Source organism: Lepisma saccharinum, chromosome 2, assembly GCF_977018435.1.
Source record: "Lepisma saccharinum chromosome 2, izLepSacc3.1, whole genome shotgun sequence".
Lineage (NCBI taxonomy): Eukaryota > Metazoa > Arthropoda > Insecta > Zygentoma > Lepismatidae > Lepisma > Lepisma saccharinum.
In genome coordinates this window covers 81202040-81225039 of record NC_139230.1, presented here as the reverse complement: position 1 = coordinate 81225039, position 23000 = coordinate 81202040, and the positions used below count along the sequence as shown (strand labels likewise).

The following is a 23000-nucleotide window of genomic DNA, read 5'->3' as shown; positions in this document are numbered from 1 at the left end:
GTAATTCACATTTTGTGTGAGCTCGCGTAAGTTTGCGTAACTGTTCCAAAGTGCGACAGAAGATTGAGCAGATAATTAAGGAAAGGTCTTCATGAGATTAAGAAATCGTCGTATAGACTGTTTGAACAAGAGTGACGTCATGATGGTTTGCGAGGCTTGTGGAAAAGAATTTGCTGATTTCGAAATCGACAGCGAGGGGGCCAGACCGGTTTGTCTTCAGTGCAAGGGCCCGTTGGAAATGGAAAGGGAGATACCAAGTGCCCAAGGGGGTACATCGTCACGTGCGGACAGCGACCACAGCAAGGAAGAAGATGACGTAGGAAGTGGCAGTGGTGCCAACCAATTTCAGCTGGTCCTCCAGATGCTCCAAGGAATGGAAACCAGGATGCAGACCGAGATGCGGACCAACATCCAGGGATTGCAGGCTGAAATGCAAGGAGTGCAAACCAACATCCAGGGGTTGGAGACCAGGATGCAGACCGACGTACGAGGGATGGAAGAACGTCTCCAAGGGACGGTTCGCGCCTCCGGAGAAGAAGTGACGCAACGGCTCCTTCAGACGATCCAAGAATCCGAGGCTCGAATCGAATCCAGGATCGCCAGGACCGACGCTCGCATCGATGAACAGGAAGCCAAGGTGGCAACACTGGCGCAGAGCGTGCGTGAACAGGAAGGAGCTTTGCAACACATCGGCCAGCAGTGTGCACAGCTGGAGACGGCCTGCAATCGGAGCAACGATGCCCTCGAGCGACAAGTGCGGCGAGCAGCGAGCATAGCGGAAGGGAATTCCGAGAAGATAAAGGACATAGAGGAGAAACTGCAACGACTGAACGTAGCCGACGTTCCCGGATCATCGCGAGAGCCGGCAGCTATGACGTCACCACAGCCAGCTGCGGTCCCCTCGTCTTCAAGGCGCGCGAGTGACGCAAGGCCGGCTACGCTTGTCAACGGAGGAAGCGAAGTGGAACCTGGACTACATTATCCATCGCCGCGACCGTTCGAAGCCCAAACTTCAAACCGGGAAGATATACGGTCTGAACCAGCACCGACGAGAAGGGCTTTGTTCCCGCCGGAATATAAGAAACATTTCAAGAAGTTCTCCGGGGCCGACAGGATTTTGCCGTCTGCCTTCATCGAGGAATTCGAAGCAACAGCGCGGGAGTTAGGACTTGCGGATGGGGAGCGATTACTCGTGCTGAAAGGCCTAATGCAAGATCGGGCAAAGAACTGGCTGGATCGGAATGAAAGACACTTTCATTCATACTCGGCGTTTAGGGAAGCGTTCCTGACACACTTTCAGCGCCCTATGCAAGTGGAAAGGATGCTCATCCAGCTGAGGAACGAGAGGTACGACAGGAACGGGGGACTTACTTTTTCGCAATATTTCTGGCGTAAGTTCAATGAGTTCCAAGCTCTCCAGCCACAGATGACCACGTCGGAGATAATTGCGGCCCTAATTTATCATTACCCGCAAGAGATAAGACGGCATCTCAACGGGGCGTGCGTTTTCGATGCAGAGGCCATGTCGCTCACGCTCGAGAACCTAAACCAGTGCGAAGAGGAACGCGAGAGGATGCGGAGTGACAGATGGAACAAAAGGAGACGACCAGAGGATGAAGGAAACCGGGGAAACAAGCACCCACGCGTCCATTTCGTCCAGAGGATGTACGATGGGCAGCAACGCGCTCCAGGAGCCGAAGTTCGCCAGCTTCGAGATGGTCCGCCTTCGCCACAACAGAGACGCCAGTATCGGGGACAGAGACGTCGAGGTGGTCAGACTCGCAGTTCGCCGGGTCACCATGGCAACAGCGGCGACAGCAACTTTTACAACGGTCGAGTGAACAATGGCTATTACCAACGTCATCCCAACAGTTGACCGTAGAGTCCGCGTTCTGACAACGGGCACACAAGGCGCAGCCCGCCGAGGGTTCAAAGGAGCCCGACGCGAAACGCGAACGGGCCGAATCCCAGCAACACATCTCCACAGCCGGGGCCGTCAGGTCGTCAGCGCCGGAGGGAGGAATGGGATGGCGAAACATGGTTAAGCGACATCGCGCCATTTTAGAAGTATAAAATAACATTGCGCCATACCCAGAGTGTATAATATGTTTATTTATCATGTAAATTGGAGGTATCGTTTATATCATGTGTTTTGTGTTATCGAACTGGTTTACTTTTCTTGTACAGGGTGTTAAAAAAATTTGTAGTCAAAATTTTGTGCCCCTGAGTAGTGAAAAATTTTATTCGCCTACAGAATTTTTTGATCGGAAGGAGGGCGAGATGTCACGGTATCTAGTGACATGTGAAACGCAGTTCGATATAAATTATTTTTTGTTTATTGATTCATTTTATGCACAAACATGAAAGTGTGAGGTTTGATTTATTTTGTGAATAAACTTGTATCCGAGCCAGACGTCGGGAGTTGGGGACGAGTTTTTCTTGAGTGACAGCGGAACTGCCTTTTTCGGCTTAGAACATGACATATTTGCACCAACGCGAAGATAAGGAAAGATTATTTTCGTCGCTACCAGGCCTGAGTCGCAGCGGGCGGGCTAACCCATGTTCACGGATGACCAGAGAAATCAGCTGGAGCTCAAGCCTGCAAGGATCCAGGACGCGTCGCTGACCGCGTTTCAAGACAATGGAGAGAGGTCATTTCCATCCCTCTGAAACAGAAGCCAAGCCACTAGAGCGTCCCGTTCAACGGAAGAATTTGAATCTCTTATATATAGGCAGTACTATGATTCCAGACACAGTTTTTACCCGGTTTTCACAGAGAGAGCATCTCCGCGCTACACTCTCGCGTGATCATTGTTTTGTGTCCGTGGACTTTGTTTCCTTACGTACCGTGAGCGAATCGCAGATAGAGGGTTACCAGTGTGCGCCTTATTTTGGTGAAGATTACGCGGTGATTTGTTTCTTGCCAAGCGTTAACTACATAATCATGGGCGGCTAAAGGAGATTGAGAAGGGAGTCTGTCGACTTCCCTGACCCCGCAACGATGCATCGCCATCTTCCGATGAAGCCAGTCAGCCAACGCCAAAGACGACATCAAAGCCAAACACTGCCCAAAGCCCGAAGGACGTCTTCAGAACGACGCCGATCGAAGCCCGTCACCAGAGAGAGAGATTGAAGGACGACTCCAGAACGACGCCGATCGAAGCCAGAGGGAGAGATTGAAGGACGACTCCAGAACGACGCTTCCAGAACGACGCCGAATCGAAGCCCGTCACCAGAGAGATTCCGAACCGGCGCGTGAACACGTACATCCGACGCTAGTGGCAAGAGGAACGCCCGAAGTACTAAGGAGGTGCAAGTACACCAGATCGTCGCAATTATTCTTCGTCGCGATCGACCTCGGAGGACAATTTCGCCACAAAGGAACCGTGTGCAAGTCCCGCGTCCAGGAGAGATGAATGACCGCACCATGTAGCAGAGTCTGGTACAGTATACTTCAGAGGGTCTCATGTCAATGTAAACGTGCGTCGTTAGTATCGACACCGTACGTTTAACGCCGAAGTCTCACTTATTTGCAAAGTTACTCAGGAAACCCCGAACCTAATTTCCGTCTCTGACAATTTTTGGTATTGTTGTAAAAAGGGGTTATTTCATGTTCAGATGTTCTAATTTAATTGTCTGCATTCAGCGTTAGAAGCTCCATTTCATTTCTTTAATATTTAGTATAAATTGTCAAAGTGTGCTCCATTTCTAGTGTAACCGACCCCCCCCCGTCGCGCCATTTAATTTGTCAATACTTGACTGATGAGTCCTTTTTAATCGTGGAAGGCGTAAATTTTATTGCAAGGTCGTGTGCGTGAAATAGTATTATTTGTTGCATAGTGGTTTTTAAGGTAATTTTTGCTCGCGCCGACGATTGATTAGTGTATTCCGGCAGCTGGAGCCAATTAAGTTTTTGCATCACTATGTAATTGAGTAGTTGTTCTCATTGGACGAGAGAGGCTTGTGTGTAATACCCCCGTCCGAGAAACTTGTATAATGTCGTGCTTACGACTCGATGCACACGTTCATTCGAACGAAAGATTTAACCACGCCGACCCAATTGTCTTAGTTAACCGCTTTCCGAGGGCTGGCACTTAAGTTAATTTAAAGGAGCACGGGAGCTGGCAGACAAATGCCCTAAATTCACATAAAAGGCTTAAAAAATTAAAAGGAATGATATGTTAATGAGATCCATGATTTGTATCCATACTTCACATGGAAAAATACCTCATGTGTGTGAAAGAGAGATGGAGTGAATGTTGTGAGAGTGAGGAGGCTTTGTAAACAGTTGTTGATTGCAATATTTTTGTTGTTACAATATATATTCACTTTTTACCGTTCGGCAGTGTTGTTATTTGACGTTTTTCAGGTATCAGATATTATGCTATTAGTGTTTTATGATTGTTCGAATCTACATATCAAAGGTAAACAAAACAGTGTAACATTTCAAGGTATTAATCTCCGCCTCGCAATAGTATGACAATAAATGACCGTCTCAGTACCGAACTTGATAACTGGACCGTGAGTCACGACCGGTTTCCCGTACACATAACGACGTTTGGCCCCGTGCCGGGGTATGATTGACACGTCATTTCGGGGACCGTGAGTGCACTCGTTACATTTGGCGCCGCGAACATGGGACGGCAACTTTTGTCATGCCTTTCCAGGAAAGCCAGGTTGCGAGAGCGGTAGAAATTTCATTGTTGTATACGTCATGCATAAAATTCTTGTGTTAGGTTCCTGGTTATTTGTGTGTTTTTCGTTTTGTATTTCGAGGGTTATTTTCATGTATTTGTCGTAGGCTCACGTGTAAGGACACGTTATTGGGCGTAATTGGTAACAATAGGGCAGATATTTTTTTCGGCGAAAGCAGCAAGGGCAGCTGCATAGGGCATTTTTATGTACTTTTTGTGTACTTTTTTTGGTTGTTGGCATAATTTACGGCATCAGGCTGAGTTGCGGGATAAGGGATTCCCGACGGACCTCCTTTTTCTTTTTATGTATCGATTTGTAATTCACATTTTGTGTGAGCTCGCGTAAGTTTGCGTAACTGTTCCAAAGTGCGACAGAAGATTGAGCAGATAATTAAGGAAAGGTCTTCATGAGATTAAGAAATCGTCGTATAGACTGTTTGAACAAGAGTGACGTCATGATGGTTTGCGAGGCTTGTGGAAAAGAATTTGCTGATTTCGAAATCGACAGCGAGGGGGCCAGACCGGTTTGTCTTCAGTGCAAGGGCCCGTTGGAAATGGAAAGGGAGATACCAAGTGCCCAAGGGGGTACATCGTCACGTGCGGACAGCGACCACAGCAAGGAAGAAGATGACGTAGGAAGTGGCAGTGGTGCCAACCAATTTCAGCTGGTCCTCCAGATGCTCCAAGGAATGGAAACCAGGATGCAGACCGAGATGCGGACCAACATCCAGGGATTGCAGGCTGAAATGCAAGGAGTGCAAACCAACATCCAGGGGTTGGAGACCAGGATGCAGACCGACGTACGAGGGATGGAAGAACGTCTCCAAGGGACGGTTCGCGCCTCCGGAGAAGAAGTGACGCAACGGCTCCTTCAGACGATCCAAGAATCCGAGGCTCGAATCGAATCCAGGATCGCCAGGACCGACGCTCGCATCGATGAACAGGAAGCCAAGGTGGCAACACTGGCGCAGAGCGTGCGTGAACAGGAAGGAGCTTTGCAACACATCGGCCAGCAGTGTGCACAGCTGGAGACGGCCTGCAATCGGAGCAACGATGCCCTCGAGCGACAAGTGCGGCGAGCAGCGAGCATAGCGAAAGGGAATTCCGAGAAGATAAAGGACATAGAGGAGAAACTGCAACGACTGAACGTAGCCGACGTTCCCGGATCATCGCGAGAGCCGGCAGCTATGACGTCACCACAGCCAGCTGCGGTCCCCTCGTCTTCAAGGCGCGCGAGTGACGCAAGGCCGGCTACGCTTGTCAACGGAGGAAGCGAAGTGGAACCTGGACTACATTATCCATCGCCGCGACCGTTCGAAGCCCAAACTTCAAACCGGGAAGATATACGGTCTGAACCAGCACCGACGAGAAGGGCTTTGTTCCCGCCGGAATATAAGAAACATTTCAAGAAGTTCTCCGGGGCCGACAGGATTTTGCCGTCTGCCTTCATCGAGGAATTCGAAGCAACAGCGCGGGAGTTAGGACTTGCGGATGGGGAGCGATTACTCGTGCTGAAAGGCCTAATGCAAGATCGGGCAAAGAACTGGCTGGATCGGAATGAAAGACACTTTCATTCATACTCGGCGTTTAGGGAAGCGTTCCTGACACACTTTCAGCGCCCTATGCAAGTGGAAAGGATGCTCATCCAGCTGAGGAACGAGAGGTACGACAGGAACGGGGGACTTACTTTTTCGCAATATTTCTGGCGTAAGTTCAATGAGTTCCAAGCTCTCCAGCCACAGATGACCACGTCGGAGATAATTGCGGCCCTAATTTATCATTACCCGCAAGAGATAAGACGGCATCTCAACGGGGCGTGCGTTTTCGATGCAGAGGCCATGTCGCTCACGCTCGAGAACCTAAACCAGTGCGAAGAGGAACGCGAGAGGATGCGGAGTGACAGATGGAACAAAAGGAGACGACCAGAGGATGAAGGAAACCGGGGAAACAAGCACCCACGCGTCCATTTCGTCCAGAGGATGTACGATGGGCAGCAACGCGCTCCAGGAGCCGAAGTTCGCCAGCTTCGAGATGGTCCGCCTTCGCCACGACAGAGACGCCAGTATCGGGGACAGAGACGTCGAGGTGGTCAGACTCGCAGTTCGCCGGGTCACCATGGCAACAGCGGCGACAGCAACTTTTACAACGGTCGAGTGAACAATGGCTATTACCAACGTCATCCCAACAGTTGACCGTAGAGTCCGCGTTCTGACAACGGGCACACAAGGCGCAGCCCGCCGAGGGTTCAAAGGAGCCCGACGCGAAACGCGAACGGGCCGAATCCCAGCAACACATCTCCACAGCCGGGGCCGTCAGGTCGTCAGCGCCGGAGGGAGGAATGGGATGGCGAAACATGGTTAAGCGACATCGCGCCATTTTAGAAGTATAAAATAACATTGCGCCATACCCAGAGTGTATAATATGTTTATTTATCATGTAAATTGGAGGTATCGTTTATATCATGTGTTTTGTGTTATCGAACTGGTTTACTTTTCTTGTACAGGGTGTTAAAAAAATTTGTAGTCAAAATTTTGTGCCCCTGAGTAGTGAAAAATTTTATTCGCCTACAGAATTTTTTGATCGGAAGGAGGGCGAGATGTCACGGTATCTAGTGACATGTGAAACGCAGTTCGATATAAATTATTTTTTGTTTATTGATTCATTTTATGCACAAACATGAAAGTGTGAGGTTTGATTTATTTTGTGAATAAACTTGTATCCGAGCCAGACGTCGGGAGTTGGGGACGAGTTTTTCTTGAGTGACAGCGGAACTGCCTTTTTCGGCTTAGAACATGACATATTTGCACCAACGCGAAGATAAGGAAAGATTATTTTCGTCGCTACCAGGCCTGAGTCGCAGCGGGCGGGCTAACCCATGTTCACGGATGACCAGAGAAATCAGCTGGAGCTCAAGCCTGCAAGGATCCAGGACGCGTCGCTGACCGCGTTTCAAGACAATGGAGAGAGGTCATTTCCATCCCTCTGAAACAGAAGCCAAGCCACTAGAGCGTCCCGTTCAACGGAAGAATTTGAATCTCTTATATATAGGCAGTACTATGATTCCAGACACAGTTTTTACCCGGTTTTCACAGAGAGAGCATCTCCGCGCTACACTCTCGCGTGATCATTGTTTTGTGTCCGTGGACTTTGTTTCCTTACGTACCGTGAGCGAATCGCAGATAGAGGGTTACCAGTGTGCGCCTTATTTTGGTGAAGATTACGCGGTGATTTGTTTCTTGCCAAGCGTTAACTACATAATCATGGGCGGCTAAAGGAGATTGAGAAGGGAGTCTGTCGACTTCCCTGACCCCGCAACGATGCATCGCCATCTTCCGATGAAGCCAGTCAGCGAACGCCAAAGACGACATCAAAGCCAAACACTGCCCAAAGCCCGAAGGACGTCTTCAGAACGACGCCGATCGAAGCCCGTCACCAGAGAGAGAGATTGAAGGACGACTCCAGAACGACGCCGATCGAAGCCAGAGGGAGAGATTGAAGGACGACTCCAGAACGACGCTTCCAGAACGACGTCGAATCGAAGCCCGTCACCAGAGAGATTCCGAACCGGCGCGTGACCACGTACATCCGACGCTAGTGGCAAGAGGAACGCCCGAAGTACTAAGGAGGTGCAAGTACACCAGATCGTCGCAATTATTCTTCGTCGCGATCGACCTCGGAGGACAATTTCGCCACAAAGGAACCGTGTGCAAGTCCCGCGTCCAGGAGAGATGAATGACCGCACCATGTAGCAGAGTCTGGTACAGTATACTTCAGAGGGTCTCATGTCAATGTAAACGTGCGTCGTTAGTATCGACACCGTACGTTTAACGCCGAAGTCTCACTTATTTGCAAAGTTACTCAGGAAACCCCGAACCTAATTTCCGTCTCTGACAATTTTTGGTATTGTTGTAAAAAGGGGTTATTTCATGTTCAGATGTTCTAATTTAATTGTCTGCATTCAGCGTTAGAAGCTCCATTTCATTTCTTTAATATTTAGTATAAATTGTCAAAGTGTGCTCCATTTCTAGTGTAACCGACCCCCCCGTCGCGCCATTTAATTTGTCAATACTTGACTGATGAGTCCTTTTTAATCGTGGAAGGCGTAAATTTTATTGCAAGGTCGTGTGCGTGAAATAGTATTATTTGTTGCATAGTGGTTTTTAAGGTAATTTTTGCTCGCGCCGACGATTGATTAGTGTATTCCGGCAGCTGGAACCAATTAAGTTTTTGCATCACTATGTAATTGAGTAGTTGTTCTCATTGGACGAGAGAGGCTTGTGTGTAATACCCCCGTCCGAGAAACTTGTATAATGTCGTGCTTACGACTCGATGCACACGTTCATTCGAACGAAAGATTTAACCACGCCGACCCAATTGTCTTAGTTAACCGCTTTCCGAGGGCTGGCACTTAAGTTAATTTAAAGGAGCACGGGAGCTGGCAGACAAATGCCCTAAATTCACATAAAAGGCTTAAAAAATTAAAAGGAATGATATGTTAATGAGATCCATGATTTGTATCCATACTTCACATGGAAAAATACCTCATGTGTGTGAAAGAGAGATGGAGTGAATGTTGTGAGAGTGAGGAGGCTTTGTAAACAGTTGTTGATTGCAATATTTTTGTTGTTACAATATATATTCACTTTTTACCGTTCGGCAGTGTTGTTATTTGACGTTTTTCAGGTATCAGATATTATGCTATTAGTGTTTTATGATTGTTCGAATCTACATATCAAAGGTAAACAAAACAGTGTAACATTTCAAGGTATTAATCTCCGCCTCGCAATAGTATGACAATAAATGACCGTCTCAGTACCGAACTTGATAACTGGACCGTGAGTCACGACCGGTTTCCCGTACACATAACGACGTTTGGCCCCGTGCCGGGGTATGATTGACACGTCATTTCGGGGACCGTGAGTGCACTCGTTACATTTGGCGCCGCGAACATGGGACGGCAACTTTTGTCATGCCTTTCCAGGAAAGCCAGGTTGCGAGAGCGGTAGAAATTTCATTGTTGTATACGTCATGCATAAAATTCTTGTGTTAGGTTCCTGGTTATTTGTGTGTTTTTCGTTTTGTATTTCGAGGGTTATTTTCATGTATTTGTCGTAGGCTCACGTGTAAGGACACGTTATTGGGCGTAATTGGTAACAATAGGGCAGATATTTTTTTCGGCGAAAGCAGCAAGGGCAGCTGCATAGGGCATTTTTATGTACTTTTTGTGTACTTTTTTTGGTTGTTGGCATAATTTACGGCATCAGGCTGAGTTGCGGGATAAGGGATTCCCGACGGACCTCCTTTTTCTTTTTATGTATCGATTTGTAATTCACATTTTGTGTGAGCTCGCGTAAGTTTGCGTAACTGTTCCAAAGTGCGACAGAAGATTGAGCAGATAATTAAGGAAAGGTCTTCATGAGATTAAGAAATCGTCGTATAGACTGTTTGAACAAGAGTGACGTCATGATGGTTTGCGAGGCTTGTGGAAAAGAATTTGCTGATTTCGAAATCGACAGCGAGGGGGCCAGACCGGTTTGTCTTCAGTGCAAGGGCCCGTTGGAAATGGAAAGGGAGATACCAAGTGCCCAAGGGGGTACATCGTCACGTGCGGACAGCGACCACAGCAAGGAAGAAGATGACGTAGGAAGTGGCAGTGGTGCCAACCAATTTCAGCTGGTCCTCCAGATGCTCCAAGGAATGGAAACCAGGATGCAGACCGAGATGCGGACCAACATCCAGGGATTGCAGGCTGAAATGCAAGGAGTGCAAACCAACATCCAGGGGTTGGAGACCAGGATGCAGACCGACGTACGAGGGATGGAAGAACGTCTCCAAGGGACGGTTCGCGCCTCCGGAGAAGAAGTGACGCAACGGCTCCTTCAGACGATCCAAGAATCCGAGGCTCGAATCGAATCCAGGATCGCCAGGACCGACGCTCGCATCGATGAACAGGAAGCCAAGGTGGCAACACTGGCGCAGAGCGTGCGTGAACAGGAAGGAGCTTTGCAACACATCGGCCAGCAGTGTGCACAGCTGGAGACGGCCTGCAATCGGAGCAACGATGCCCTCGAGCGACAAGTGCGGCGAGCAGCGAGCATAGCGGAAGGGAATTCCGAGAAGATAAAGGACATAGAGGAGAAACTGCAACGACTGAACGTAGCCGACGTTCCCGGATCATCGCGAGAGCCGGCAGCTATGACGTCACCACAGCCAGCTGCGGTCCCCTCGTCTTCAAGGCGCGCGAGTGACGCAAGGCCGGCTACGCTTGTCAACGGAGGAAGCGAAGTGGAACCTGGACTACATTATCCATCGCCGCGACCGTTCGAAGCCCAAACTTCAAACCGGGAAGATATACGGTCTGAACCAGCACCGACGAGAAGGGCTTTGTTCCCGCCGGAATATAAGAAACATTTCAAGAAGTTCTCCGGGGCCGACAGGATTTTGCCGTCTGCCTTCATCGAGGAATTCGAAGCAACAGCGCGGGAGTTAGGACTTGCGGATGGGGAGCGATTACTCGTGCTGAAAGGCCTAATGCAAGATCGGGCAAAGAACTGGCTGGATCGGAATGAAAGACACTTTCATTCATACTCGGCGTTTAGGGAAGCGTTCCTGACACACTTTCAGCGCCCTATGCAAGTGGAAAGGATGCTCATCCAGCTGAGGAACGAGAGGTACGACAGGAACGGGGGACTTACTTTTTCGCAATATTTCTGGCGTAAGTTCAATGAGTTCCAAGCTCTCCAGCCACAGATGACCACGTCGGAGATAATTGCGGCCCTAATTTATCATTACCCGCAAGAGATAAGACGGCATCTCAACGGGGCGTGCGTTTTCGATGCAGAGGCCATGTCGCTCACGCTCGAGAACCTAAACCAGTGCGAAGAGGAACGCGAGAGGATGCGGAGTGACAGATGGAACAAAAGGAGACGACCAGAGGATGAAGGAAACCGGGGAAACAAGCATCCACGCGTCCATTTCGTCCAGAGGATGTACGATGGGCAGCAACGCGCTCCAGGAGCCGAAGTTCGTCAGCTTCGAGATGGTCCGCCTTCGCCACGACAGAGACGCCAGTATCGGGACAGAGACGTCGAGGTGGTCAGACTCGCAGTTCGCCGGGTCACCATGGCAACAGCGGCGACAGCAACTTTTACAACGGTCGAGTGAACAATGGCTATTACCAACGTCATCCCAACAGTAGACCGGAGAGTCCGCGATCTGACAACGGGCACACAAGGCGCAGCCCGCCGAGGGTTCAAAGGAGCCCGACGCGAAACGCGAACGGGCCGAATCCCAGCAACACATCTCCACAGCCGGGGCCGTCAGGTCGTCAGCGCCGAAGGGAGGAATGGGATGGCGAAACATGGTTAAGCGACATCGCGCCATTTTAGAAGTATAAAATAACATTGCGCCATACCCAGAGAGTATAATATGTTTATTTATCATGTAAATTGGAGGTATCGTTTATATCATGTGTTTTGTGTTATCGAACTGGTTTACTTTTCTTGTACAGGGTGTTAAAAAAATTTGTAGTCAAAATTTTGTGCCCCTGAGTAGTGAAAAATTTTATTCGCCTACAGAATTTTTTGATCGGAAGGAGGGCGAGATGTCACGGTATCTAGTGACATGTGAAACGCAGTTCGATATAAATTATTTTTTGTTTATTGATTCATTTTATGCACAAACATGAAAGTGTGAGGTTTGATTTATTTTGTGAATAAACTTGTATCCGAGCCAGACGTCGGGAGTTGGGGACGAGTTTTTCTTGAGTGACAGCGGAACTGCCTTTTTCGGCTTAGAACATGACATATTTGCACCAACGCGAAGATAAGGAAAGATTATTTTCGTCGCTACCAGGCCTGAGTCGCAGCGGGCGGGCTAACCCATGTTCACGGATGACCAGAGAAATCAGCTGGAGCTCAAGCCTGCAAGGATCCAGGACGCGTCGCTGACCGCGTTTCAAGACAATGGAGAGAGGTCATTTCCATCCCTCTGAAACAGAAGCCAAGCCACTAGAGCGTCCCGTTCAACGGAAGAATTTGAATCTCTTATATATAGGCAGTACTATGATTCCAGACACAGTTTTTACCCGGATTTCACAGAGAGAGCATCTCCGCGCTACACTCTCGCGTGATCATTGTTTTGTGTCCGTGGACTTTGTTTCCTTACGTACCGTGAGCGAATCGCAGATAGAGGGTTACCAGTGTGCGCCTTATTTTGGTGAAGATTACGCGGTGATTTGTTTCTTGCCAAGCGTTAACTACATAATCATGGGCGGCTAAAGGAGATTGAGAAGGGAGTCTGTCGACTTCCCTGACCCCGCAACGATGCATCGCCATCTTCCGATGAAGCCAGTCAGCCAACGCCAAAGACGACATCAAAGCCAAACACTGCCCAAAGCCCGAAGGACGTCTTCAGAACGACGCCGATCGAAGCCCGTCACCAGAGAGAGAGATTGAAGGACGACTCCAGAACGACGCCGATCGAAGCCAGAGGGAGAGATTGAAGGACGACTCCAGAACGACGCTTCCAGAACGACGCCGAATCGAAGCCCGTCACCAGAGAGATTCCGAACCGGCGCGTGAACACGTACATCCGACGCTAGTGGCAAGAGGAACGCCCGAAGTACTAAGGAGGTGCAAGTACACCAGATCGTCGCAATTATTCTTCGTCGCGATCGACCTCGGAGGACAATTTCGCCACAAAGGAACCGTGTGCAAGTCCCGCGTCCAGGAGAGATGAATGACCGCACCATGTAGCAGAGTCTGGTACAGTATACTTCAGAGGGTCTCATGTCAATGTAAACGTGCGTCGTTAGTATCGACACCGTACGTTTAACGCCGAAGTCTCACTTATTTGCAAAGTTACTCAGGAAACCCCGAACCTAATTTCCGTCTCTGACAATTTTTGGTATTGTTGTAAAAAGGGGTTATTTCATGTTCAGATGTTCTAATTTAATTGTCTGCATTCAGCGTTAGAAGCTCCATTTCATTTCTTTAATATTTAGTATAAATTGTCAAAGTGTGCTCCATTTCTAGTGTAACCGACCCCCCCGTCGCGCCATTTAATTTGTCAATACTTGACTGATGAGTCCTTTTTAATCGTGGAAGGCGTAAATTTTATTGCAAGGTCGTGTGCGTGAAATAGTATTATTTGTTGCATAGTGGTTTTTAAGGTAATTTTTGCTCGCGCCGACGATTGATTAGTGTATTCCGGCAGCTGGAGCCAATTAAGTTTTTGCATCACTATGTAATTGAGTAGTTGTTCTCATTGGACGAGAGAGGCTTGTGTGTAATACCCCCGTCCGAGAAACTTGTATAATGTCGTGCTTACGACTCGATGCACACGTTCATTCGAACGAAAGATTTAACCACGCCGACCCAATTGTCTTAGTTAACCGCTTTCCGAGGGCTGGCACTTAAGTTAATTTAAAGGAGCACGGGAGCTGGCAGACAAATGCCCTAAATTCACATAAAAGGCTTAAAAAATTAAAAGGAATGATATGTTAATGAGATCCATGATTTGTATCCATACTTCACATGGAAAAATACCTCATGTGTGTGAAAGAGAGATGGAGTGAATGTTGTGAGAGTGAGGAGGCTTTGTAAACAGTTGTTGATTGCAATATTTTTGTTGTTACAATATATATTCACTTTTTACCGTTCGGCAGTGTTGTTATTTGACGTTTTTCAGGTATCAGATATTATGCTATTAGTGTTTTATGATTGTTCGAATCTACATATCAAAGGTAAACAAAACAGTGTAACATTTCAAGGTATTAATCTCCGCCTCGCAATAGTATGACAATAAATGACCGTCTCAGTACCGAACTTGATAACTGGACCGTGAGTCACGACCGGTTTCCCGTACACATAACGACGTTTGGCCCCGTGCCGGGGTATGATTGACACGTCATTTCGGGGACCGTGAGTGCACTCGTTACAATTTCACATCTTCCGCTACACGGTAGGGAACCCACATTGATGTAGGGCGACGTCTTCAGTCACCTCATGTCATGTGTGCTGCTTTCAACGTCCTCTGTTTACAATCCGGTGTGCTTCGACCTTCACGTCAGTTGCTACTCAGTCGTTGCGGAAGACAGTACAGTATGGTTGAATACACGTTTGCCAAGAACACCGACATGATGTTAAATTACGGAGAAGCTGGACCTAATGGCAGAGCTGCGCAACGTCTGTTGATCGATTGATTGATTTGGTGTTTTAAGTCCACTATATGCACAGTAAGGCTAATCGGGACTGGACCTACAGTTTAAAGTGGGATCCGAACCTCTATGTGCCTCTACCGGGTATTGAACCCGGGACCCCTTGATTATAAGGCGATGACGCTACCACTGCGCCATCGGGGAGGCTCGCAACGTCTGAATGCAGAGCGTTTTCCGCATCGTGTCACTCCATTACATGCCAATTTTGCCCGATTAGAGCAACGGCTGCGAGAAACAAGTAACTTCAAAGTTAGCAGGGCCGACTGTGGTGCTGCACGGACATGCCGCACTCTCGACGTTGAAGAGGAAGTCCTACATCGAACTGACGAGAACCCGTCGACGAGTACTCACACCATTGCACGTAACATGAATGTGTCTCAGAGCAGCGTCTGGCGTATTCTTAATGAACAGCAGATTCACCGGTACCACCCCAAGAGAATACAGGCAATGGGTCCGGCAGATTTTGTACCATGTGTCAATTACCGTGCATGATTTCTACACCGTTGTGTGTAAGTTCCCGAGTTTCCTCGGCTTGTTCTTTTTACGGATGTAGCACATTTCACCAGGGAAGGTGTTTTCAAGAGTCGGAACAGCGACATTTGGGATGACGAAAATCAACCTGCCATACATTCTCATGGATTTCAGAAACGGTTTGGCATCAATGTATAGGCTGGTATCATCGATGGTCGTCATCACCTTCTTCCGGGTCCGAGGTACTTGCCCTTCCTGTAAGAAGTATTGGCGCAGTTCTTGGACGATGTGCCGCTGCACATTCGCCAGCACATGTGGTTCCAACATGATGGCGCACCAGCACACTTTTTACATGACGTCCGACAACATCTCAATCAAACATACGGGGACAGGTGGATAGGTCGCGGTGGAACAAATCCTTGACCAACACGATCGCCGGATCTAACTCCTCTTGATTTTTCGTATGGGGCCACATGAAGAGTCTTATGAGACTCTTGTAGTGTCGGAGGAAGACCTGGTTGCACGAGTTCTGGCTGCAGCAGACACAATTCAGCGCACACCAGGTATTTTTGAGCGTGTATGCAAAAATCCTTCGGAGGTACGCTGTTTGCAACGAACTTGAGGGTCGTCACATCGAGCAGCTCTTGTAGTTGGTTGATTTGGTGTTTTAAGTCCACTTTATGCACAGTAAAGCTAATCGGGACAGTTTAAAGTGGGATCCGAGCCAGTGTGTACCTCCACCGGGTATCGAACCCGGGACCCGTTGATTACAAGGCGACGAAGCTACCACTGTGCCATCGTGGAGGCCCGAGCAGTGGTAATATATATATATATATATATACACTCGTGTCCAAAATTAAGGTGACAAATGAAAAATGCAAGAGAACAACAAAATGCTGTATAGAACGGGGTTGTGGGTGATAGAGGAGACAGAAAACAATATAGAAGATAGAGGGTGCACCAAATGAACAGAAAAGAAAGAGCATTTAAGGAAAAAACCTGTATTACTGGATTGGGTACAAAACTCATACAAAGGAATACAACGATTTAATTCTATCCTGGGCATTCTGGTGACCAGGCACTGCCCCTTAATAAGGAATATGGTCACCACGAACAGCAATACATGCCGCACAACGGTTTACCATGCTGTTCATGAGGGTGTCAATAAGTTCCTGGGGCAAGGCATCCCATTCTTCCAAGAGACCACATCGAAGCTCGTTGAGTTTTTGTGGAGGGATAGGACGTGCTGCAAGCTGCCTCCCCAATGCATCCCACACATGTTCGATTGGATTTAGGTCGGGTGAAAGTGCGGGCCATGGAATCCGTGGAATATCCACACCTTCCAGGAACTCATCCACAAGTTGAGCACGATGTGGACGGGCATTATCGTTCATGAACAAGAATTCTGGACCAACAGCTCCTCGGAAAAGTTGCACTATTGGTTCCAGAAAGTCATCCCTGTACCTCTGGGCAGTGAGTGTGCCGCAGTTTAGCACATACAGGGGTGTACGTTCACCACTCATTATCCCTCTACAGACGATGATGCCACCACCGCCGTATTGGTCAACCTCGTGGATGCGAGATCGATGAAAACGCGTCCCAGGCTCTCGCCATACACACCTTCGCCGCGAGTCACTGTGAAGACTGAAGCGCGATTCATCTGTGAAGAGCACAGATGACCACTGTTCTTGGGTCCATTGTCTGTGTTCGCGACACCACATGTATCGCTCGCGTCGGTGATAGGGGGTGAGGGGGATGCACACCACTGCTCGTCTTGCAAAGAGTCCTGCCGCATTGAGTCGTCTGTACACAGTTTGACGCGACATTGAGGCTCCAGTCGCAGCATACAGGTCCTGGGAGAGCTGAGTTGCAGTCCTGTTTCTATAGCGACGGGTCGTAATTGTCAAATAACGGCCATCGGCTGGTGTTGTCCGTCGTGGCCTCCCTTGCCCTGGTCTTCTTGTTATGGTTCTTGTCCTCTGGAACTGGTTCCACATTCTGGAGACCACTTGGCGTGACACATTCAACCACCCTGCCCCGTCGGCCTGTGACTGCCCTGCTTCCATTCGACCGATTGCTCGTCATCTCATTGCATCGTCAAGACGTTGGTGATGAGCCATCATGCTCGTTCGCCCACCTACAGCTGTCTACTGACGAGGTTTCTGCCGTCTGCAAATTGCTCTCCTGCGGCACAGCTGTTCCCTTTCCACAATTGTGCAATGACGTCACGCACTATTCTTCCCTGGAGTGTTTCGATAGAAGTGTTGCGACGTGTTGCATATTTCCCGAAAGTGTTGTCCATTTTCATGCACGTATTTGCGACTTTTCCCACTTTTTCCCTTTGTCACCTTAATTTTGGACACCAGTGTATATATATATATATATATATATATATATATACACACACACGCACGCACACACACAAACGCCAGCGCACCACACGCACAAATGTGGAATTTGCCACTAGGATATAGGCTGGGGCCGCACAAAAATGAGACGCTGAAAGGGTAGACAATAGACTTTGTTTAAATTCGTTAATAATAATAGCAAAATAAAAAAATTGTTGAACCTCAGCGCAGATATTTCCGGAAGATAGTTTTACAAAGAGTAACAACACGTGTTAACTAACAGTTAATTAACACTTTATTAGTGTCCAACGCGACCGACCGCGACACGATGTACAGTGGTACACGACAACCTTCTTGGAGAGCATTCTCCACAGACTACTCACTACAGAGCAAATACAAATTGATAAGTCAATTTGACCATGTTGGGAAAGTGTGTCTTTTGTACAACGTTCAACACTTTCCCTTAAAAACAACTTTCAAAAGCTTCCTTTTTTTTTTTCAAAAAATGTATTACACTTTAACATAACAATAAGTACACTACTTTTCATTTCCCACTCCCATTAAGCCACATAATTTACCAAACCTAACATTTCCTAATGGTTTCGTCAGAATGTCTGCTACCTGACTTTCAGCATCAATGTGTTCCATATTTAACATTTTATCCTGATTTTTTTCTCTCACAAAATAGTAACGCACTGCAATATGTTTTGAGCGTTTGTGAAATTCAGGATGTTTTACCAACTTTATAGCACTAGCATTGTCCACTAGCAGTGTGGGCATTCCTGTCAGATGAGTAATCTCATCCAAAAGTCTTGCTAACCATATCACTCCCTTCGCACCCTCGCTGGCTGCCACAAATTCAGCCTCTGTTGTTCATAGAGCAACCGACTTCTGCTTCCGGCTCATCCAGGATATCGCTCCGCCTGCATACTTGCATAGAACTCCAGTTGTTGATCGTCTTGTTGTTGGATCTGCATCACTGAAGGCTTCCAAGATCCCAGGATTATGACTTGGACTTTAGCATATCCCATAAGCAGTGGTTCCTCGTAGATATTTGAAAATTCGTGTCACTGCTTGCCATTCAGATACTCTTGGACTGTCCAATGCTAGCGACACTAATCCAACAGCATAGGAGATAGATATCTAGCCTAGTGACTGTAGCCAGATACATCAAGCTGCCAACTGCTTCTCTGTAAGGGACACTAGTGTCTACTGACTCATGTGTGTTTTCTTCCCCTGAATTTACACTTTATTTTTCAGCAGGTGTTGACACAGCATTTGCTTCACTCATGCGAAATTTCTCAAGAATTTTCTTTGTATAGTTCTCTTGACATACAAAAATAGAACCATCTTCTTTTTGTGTTATTTGTATGCCCAAGAAACAATCTAATAACCCAACCACAATTTCAAATTCTTCTTTTAGAGTTCCGAGAAAACTATTGATATCTTCAATATCATTGCCTGCAACCAAACCATCATCCACATAGATGGCTACGATCATTTTCTTTCCATTTCTCTTACGAATGAACATACTGGGATTAGCTTTGCTGCATGTAAAACCATGCTTCGACATGAAATTCACAAATCGTCTATTCCAGCAACGAGGTGCTTGCTTCAGTCCATAAAGACTCCTTTTTAGCTTACACACACGACCAATCCCATCATCAAACCCTTCAGGTTGATACATATAGATTTCCTCATCAAGTTCACCATAAAGAAAGGCTGTTTTCACATCAAATTGAGCTAACTTCAACCCTTCACAAGCTGCAACACTCAACACAGTTCTTACAGTATAAAATCGAGCCACTGGACTAAAGGTTTCATCGTAATGAATTCCACTCTTCTGAAGATAACCCTTTGCTACCAGTCTTGCTTTAAATCTGTAGATATTGCCATCTGCCTTGGTCTTTACTTTTAGAACCCACCGATTATCAATAACTTTCTTACTGCTTGGAGGTTCAACTAGTATCCAAGTCTGGTTCTTAGCTAAAGATTGCATTTCATCTTCCATTGCAAATTTCCACTCTGCAGCATTTCTTGACGACATGGCATCTTTATATGAGCTCGGTTCTAAGCAATCTACCTGTAACACATAACCATCTTGCCACACTGGTTTCTGCACCCTTTGACGATCTCTCAATTCATAATGTGCTTCACTTCCACCAGTTACATCTTCTGTGATGCATCTGTTTCCTGTACCATCGTAGTATACAGACTCACTCCCAGGACTATCAGGTTCTTCCACAGTAGATTCAAATATTACTGATATTTCTGGTGAAACTGTTTCTGTGCAAAAAACATCACGACTGAGCAACAATTGTCAGTTTTCTGATTCCAGGTGCAGTAACCATCTTTTTCATCACAGCAACCAATCAGAAGACCCTTAATGCTCTTTTTGTCCCATTCCTGTCGCTTTTGCTTTGGTACATGAACAAAACACTCTGTTCTGAACACTTTCAAATGATCTATACTTGGTAAGTCTTTTCCATACCAAAGTTCATATGGTGTCCTGTTTTCTAGAGGGGTTTGTCTAGTTCTGTTTAGAACATATGTTGCAGTATTCACTGCTTCAGCCCAAAGTTTGACTGGAAGATCTTTTGAATGCAACATCGAGCGACCAGATTCAACCAATGTTCTATTCTCACGTTTTGCAGCTCCATTCTGTTCAGTTGTATAAGGGACGGTGTTTCTGAGATTGATTCCGTTCTCTTTCAATAAAGCCTTCACTTCTGCATCATCAAATTCCTTCCCACAGTCAGTGAGCAATTCTTTCACTACATGAACTGTAACACTGACTTCAGCTAAAAACTGTTCTTGTCTTGCAGCAACTTCTGACTTTTGTTTCGGAAAAAACACACGTCGGAATTTCGATAAGTCATCCTTGAAACAAACAAAATACAGTGCACCACCCAGTGATTTTGTTTGTATTGGTCCACACACGTCAGCATGCATTCTTTCACCCGATTTTTCTGAATGAGAAACCCGCTGTCCAAAACTTTTCCGATGTTGCTTGCCAACCACACAACCTTCACAAAACTGATCATCACTTTTTACATTAATTCCGTGCTGCACGAGAAACTTCCGAAAATGCTGCTTACCTTGGTGTACCAACCTTTCATGCCACAGTTGCAATGTATCGGAAGCTGACACTAAGCACACTTTAGCAGGATTTTTGGGGGTAATGCACGCATGTGCATTTGGTACAAACCACTTAAAGTAATACTTCCCCATGCATGGACCTTGCCATTTCTTTTTCGTAAACACTTCATGGAATTTGCACATAATAGAAAACCTCTTTTTGTAGCGGAGTTCACAGAAAACAAATTCTTACTGATATTGGGCACATACCACATATCACGAAGATGATTTTTCACCCACCTACCGTTGACCAACATTTCCACATTCACTACACCACTACCATGTGCTATTATGATGGCTTTATTTCCCACCTGTAATTATTTTGGTGCTAGGAATTTTTGGTACTGTAGAAAGTAGTCCTTCCGGTTAGTCATATGAGCTGTGCTTCCACTATCTGCAATCCAAACTTTCGAAGCAGGACAGTTCGATTCAAAGCTCATAAAGGCTCCTCATTCTGGAACACACTCACTGCCACTGGTTGAAGATCTATTTAACCCCAACTTGCATTGCTTGGCAAACTGGCCTACCTTGTGACATTTAAAACACTTTTTCACTTTTTCTGGACTTTTCTTGTGTTTCTTCGGATCATCACTTTTCACCACAAGAGTTGTTGTGTCACTCCTCTTGTTGGGAAGTCTCATTTCAATTAGCCTATGTAAGCCTGTCTATTGTACGCTCTTCCACTGGAACTGATTCCCATACACTTTTGAATTCAAAATATTCACTAGGTAAGGTAGACATGATTCGACTCATCAAAAGCAGTTCTGGAACCTTGGACTTCGTAACACGTTCCATTTCATCAATTCATTTCACGGAAATTTCTCTGAAGTCTGGCCACGTATGTTGCAATATCTTCAGCTGCATCTTTGGAGTGATTGAAGAACTGTTCTGACAATCGATCCAATCGCTGTGCCGAACTTTGCTCATACACTGACATTAGTTTGTTCCAAATTTCCTTAGACGTATCACACGTGCTTGTAAGTTCCGAATTAGCATCATTCATGCTATTCACCAATATAATTTGTGCCATAATGTCCGCCTTCTGGAACGTTTTAAACTCTGCTTCGTACTTACGTCGTTCTTCCGTAGTACACTCAGCACCACGTTCCTGTGGAGAAGTACACGTACCATGCACAACTTTTAGGACATCGTGGTGTCGTAACAGCAGCTCCACTTGACGTTTCCACCTCGGCCAGTTCTGCGCACCTTCCAGCTTGTCTACTGTTGTTTTGAACTCCATCTTCAGCAGCAAACGAAACACGCTTCTTCCGAAAATGCAAAACTCTCGCCATTCCGGTTAGGAAGACAAAGGACACTTCCTGTAGCACTCCGAAGAACAACGACACTTACTGTTGCACTTCGACAAACTATCAAACTTCACAGGCGCAGTGGGAACGTATCTGGGCCCATAACCTGTTGAACCCCAGCGCAGATATTTCCGGAAGTTGGTTTTACAAAGAGTAACAACACGTGTTAACTAACAGTTAATTAACACTTTATTAGTGTCCAACGCGACCGACCGCGACGCGATGTACAGTGGTACACGACAACCTTCTTGGAGAGCATTCTCCACAGACTACTCACTACACAGCAAATACAAATTTGATAAGTTAATTTGACCATGTTGGGAAAGTGTATCTTTTGTACAACGTTCAACAAAAATATACAGTAGAGCGTCGATTATCCGAAGTAATTGGGGGACATGGGTGTTCGGAAAACTGGTTTGTTCGGATAATCGAACTGTACATGTTTATTTGCCAAAAAGAAGTACTGTACAGTAAATTTATTCATAAAAACAGGCATCTCTTTAAGTATTACAAAGTAACGTACAAAGGCAACTTTAGTAGGAATATATAGTATGTGGTACAGTTTATTAAACAAAAATATGTACATATTACATACGCATTTTGCATGAACAATACATACACCGACAGAAGTGTGCTGATTGTTGAAACAGAGCGACTGGCGGCTTGGCCGGTCAGCAGCGCCTTATGAAGGCCCCATTAGAAGCAATGTTCCGCCAGCGGTGGCTCAGTGCGGCGACTACTGTGGGAAACTTGGTTTGGGAGTGAGGGGGATGATGGACGGTAGGGTGGGAGAGTAACAGGTGCGAGCGAGTACACAGTTCGG

At 46.8% G+C, this 23000-nt stretch overlaps 1 protein-coding gene across 1 annotated transcript; it reads right to left on the bottom strand.

Moving 5' to 3' along the window:
• Positions 1-21319: 21319 nt before the first annotated feature.
• On the bottom strand, positions 21320-22110 carry LOC145982716 (uncharacterized). Its single transcript, XM_083116084.1, is given in 3 exon segments — positions 21320-21524; positions 21526-21671; positions 21673-22110. Coding segments are annotated over 3 exon segments (789 nt in total).
• Between the last annotated feature and the right edge of the window lie 890 nt (positions 22111-23000).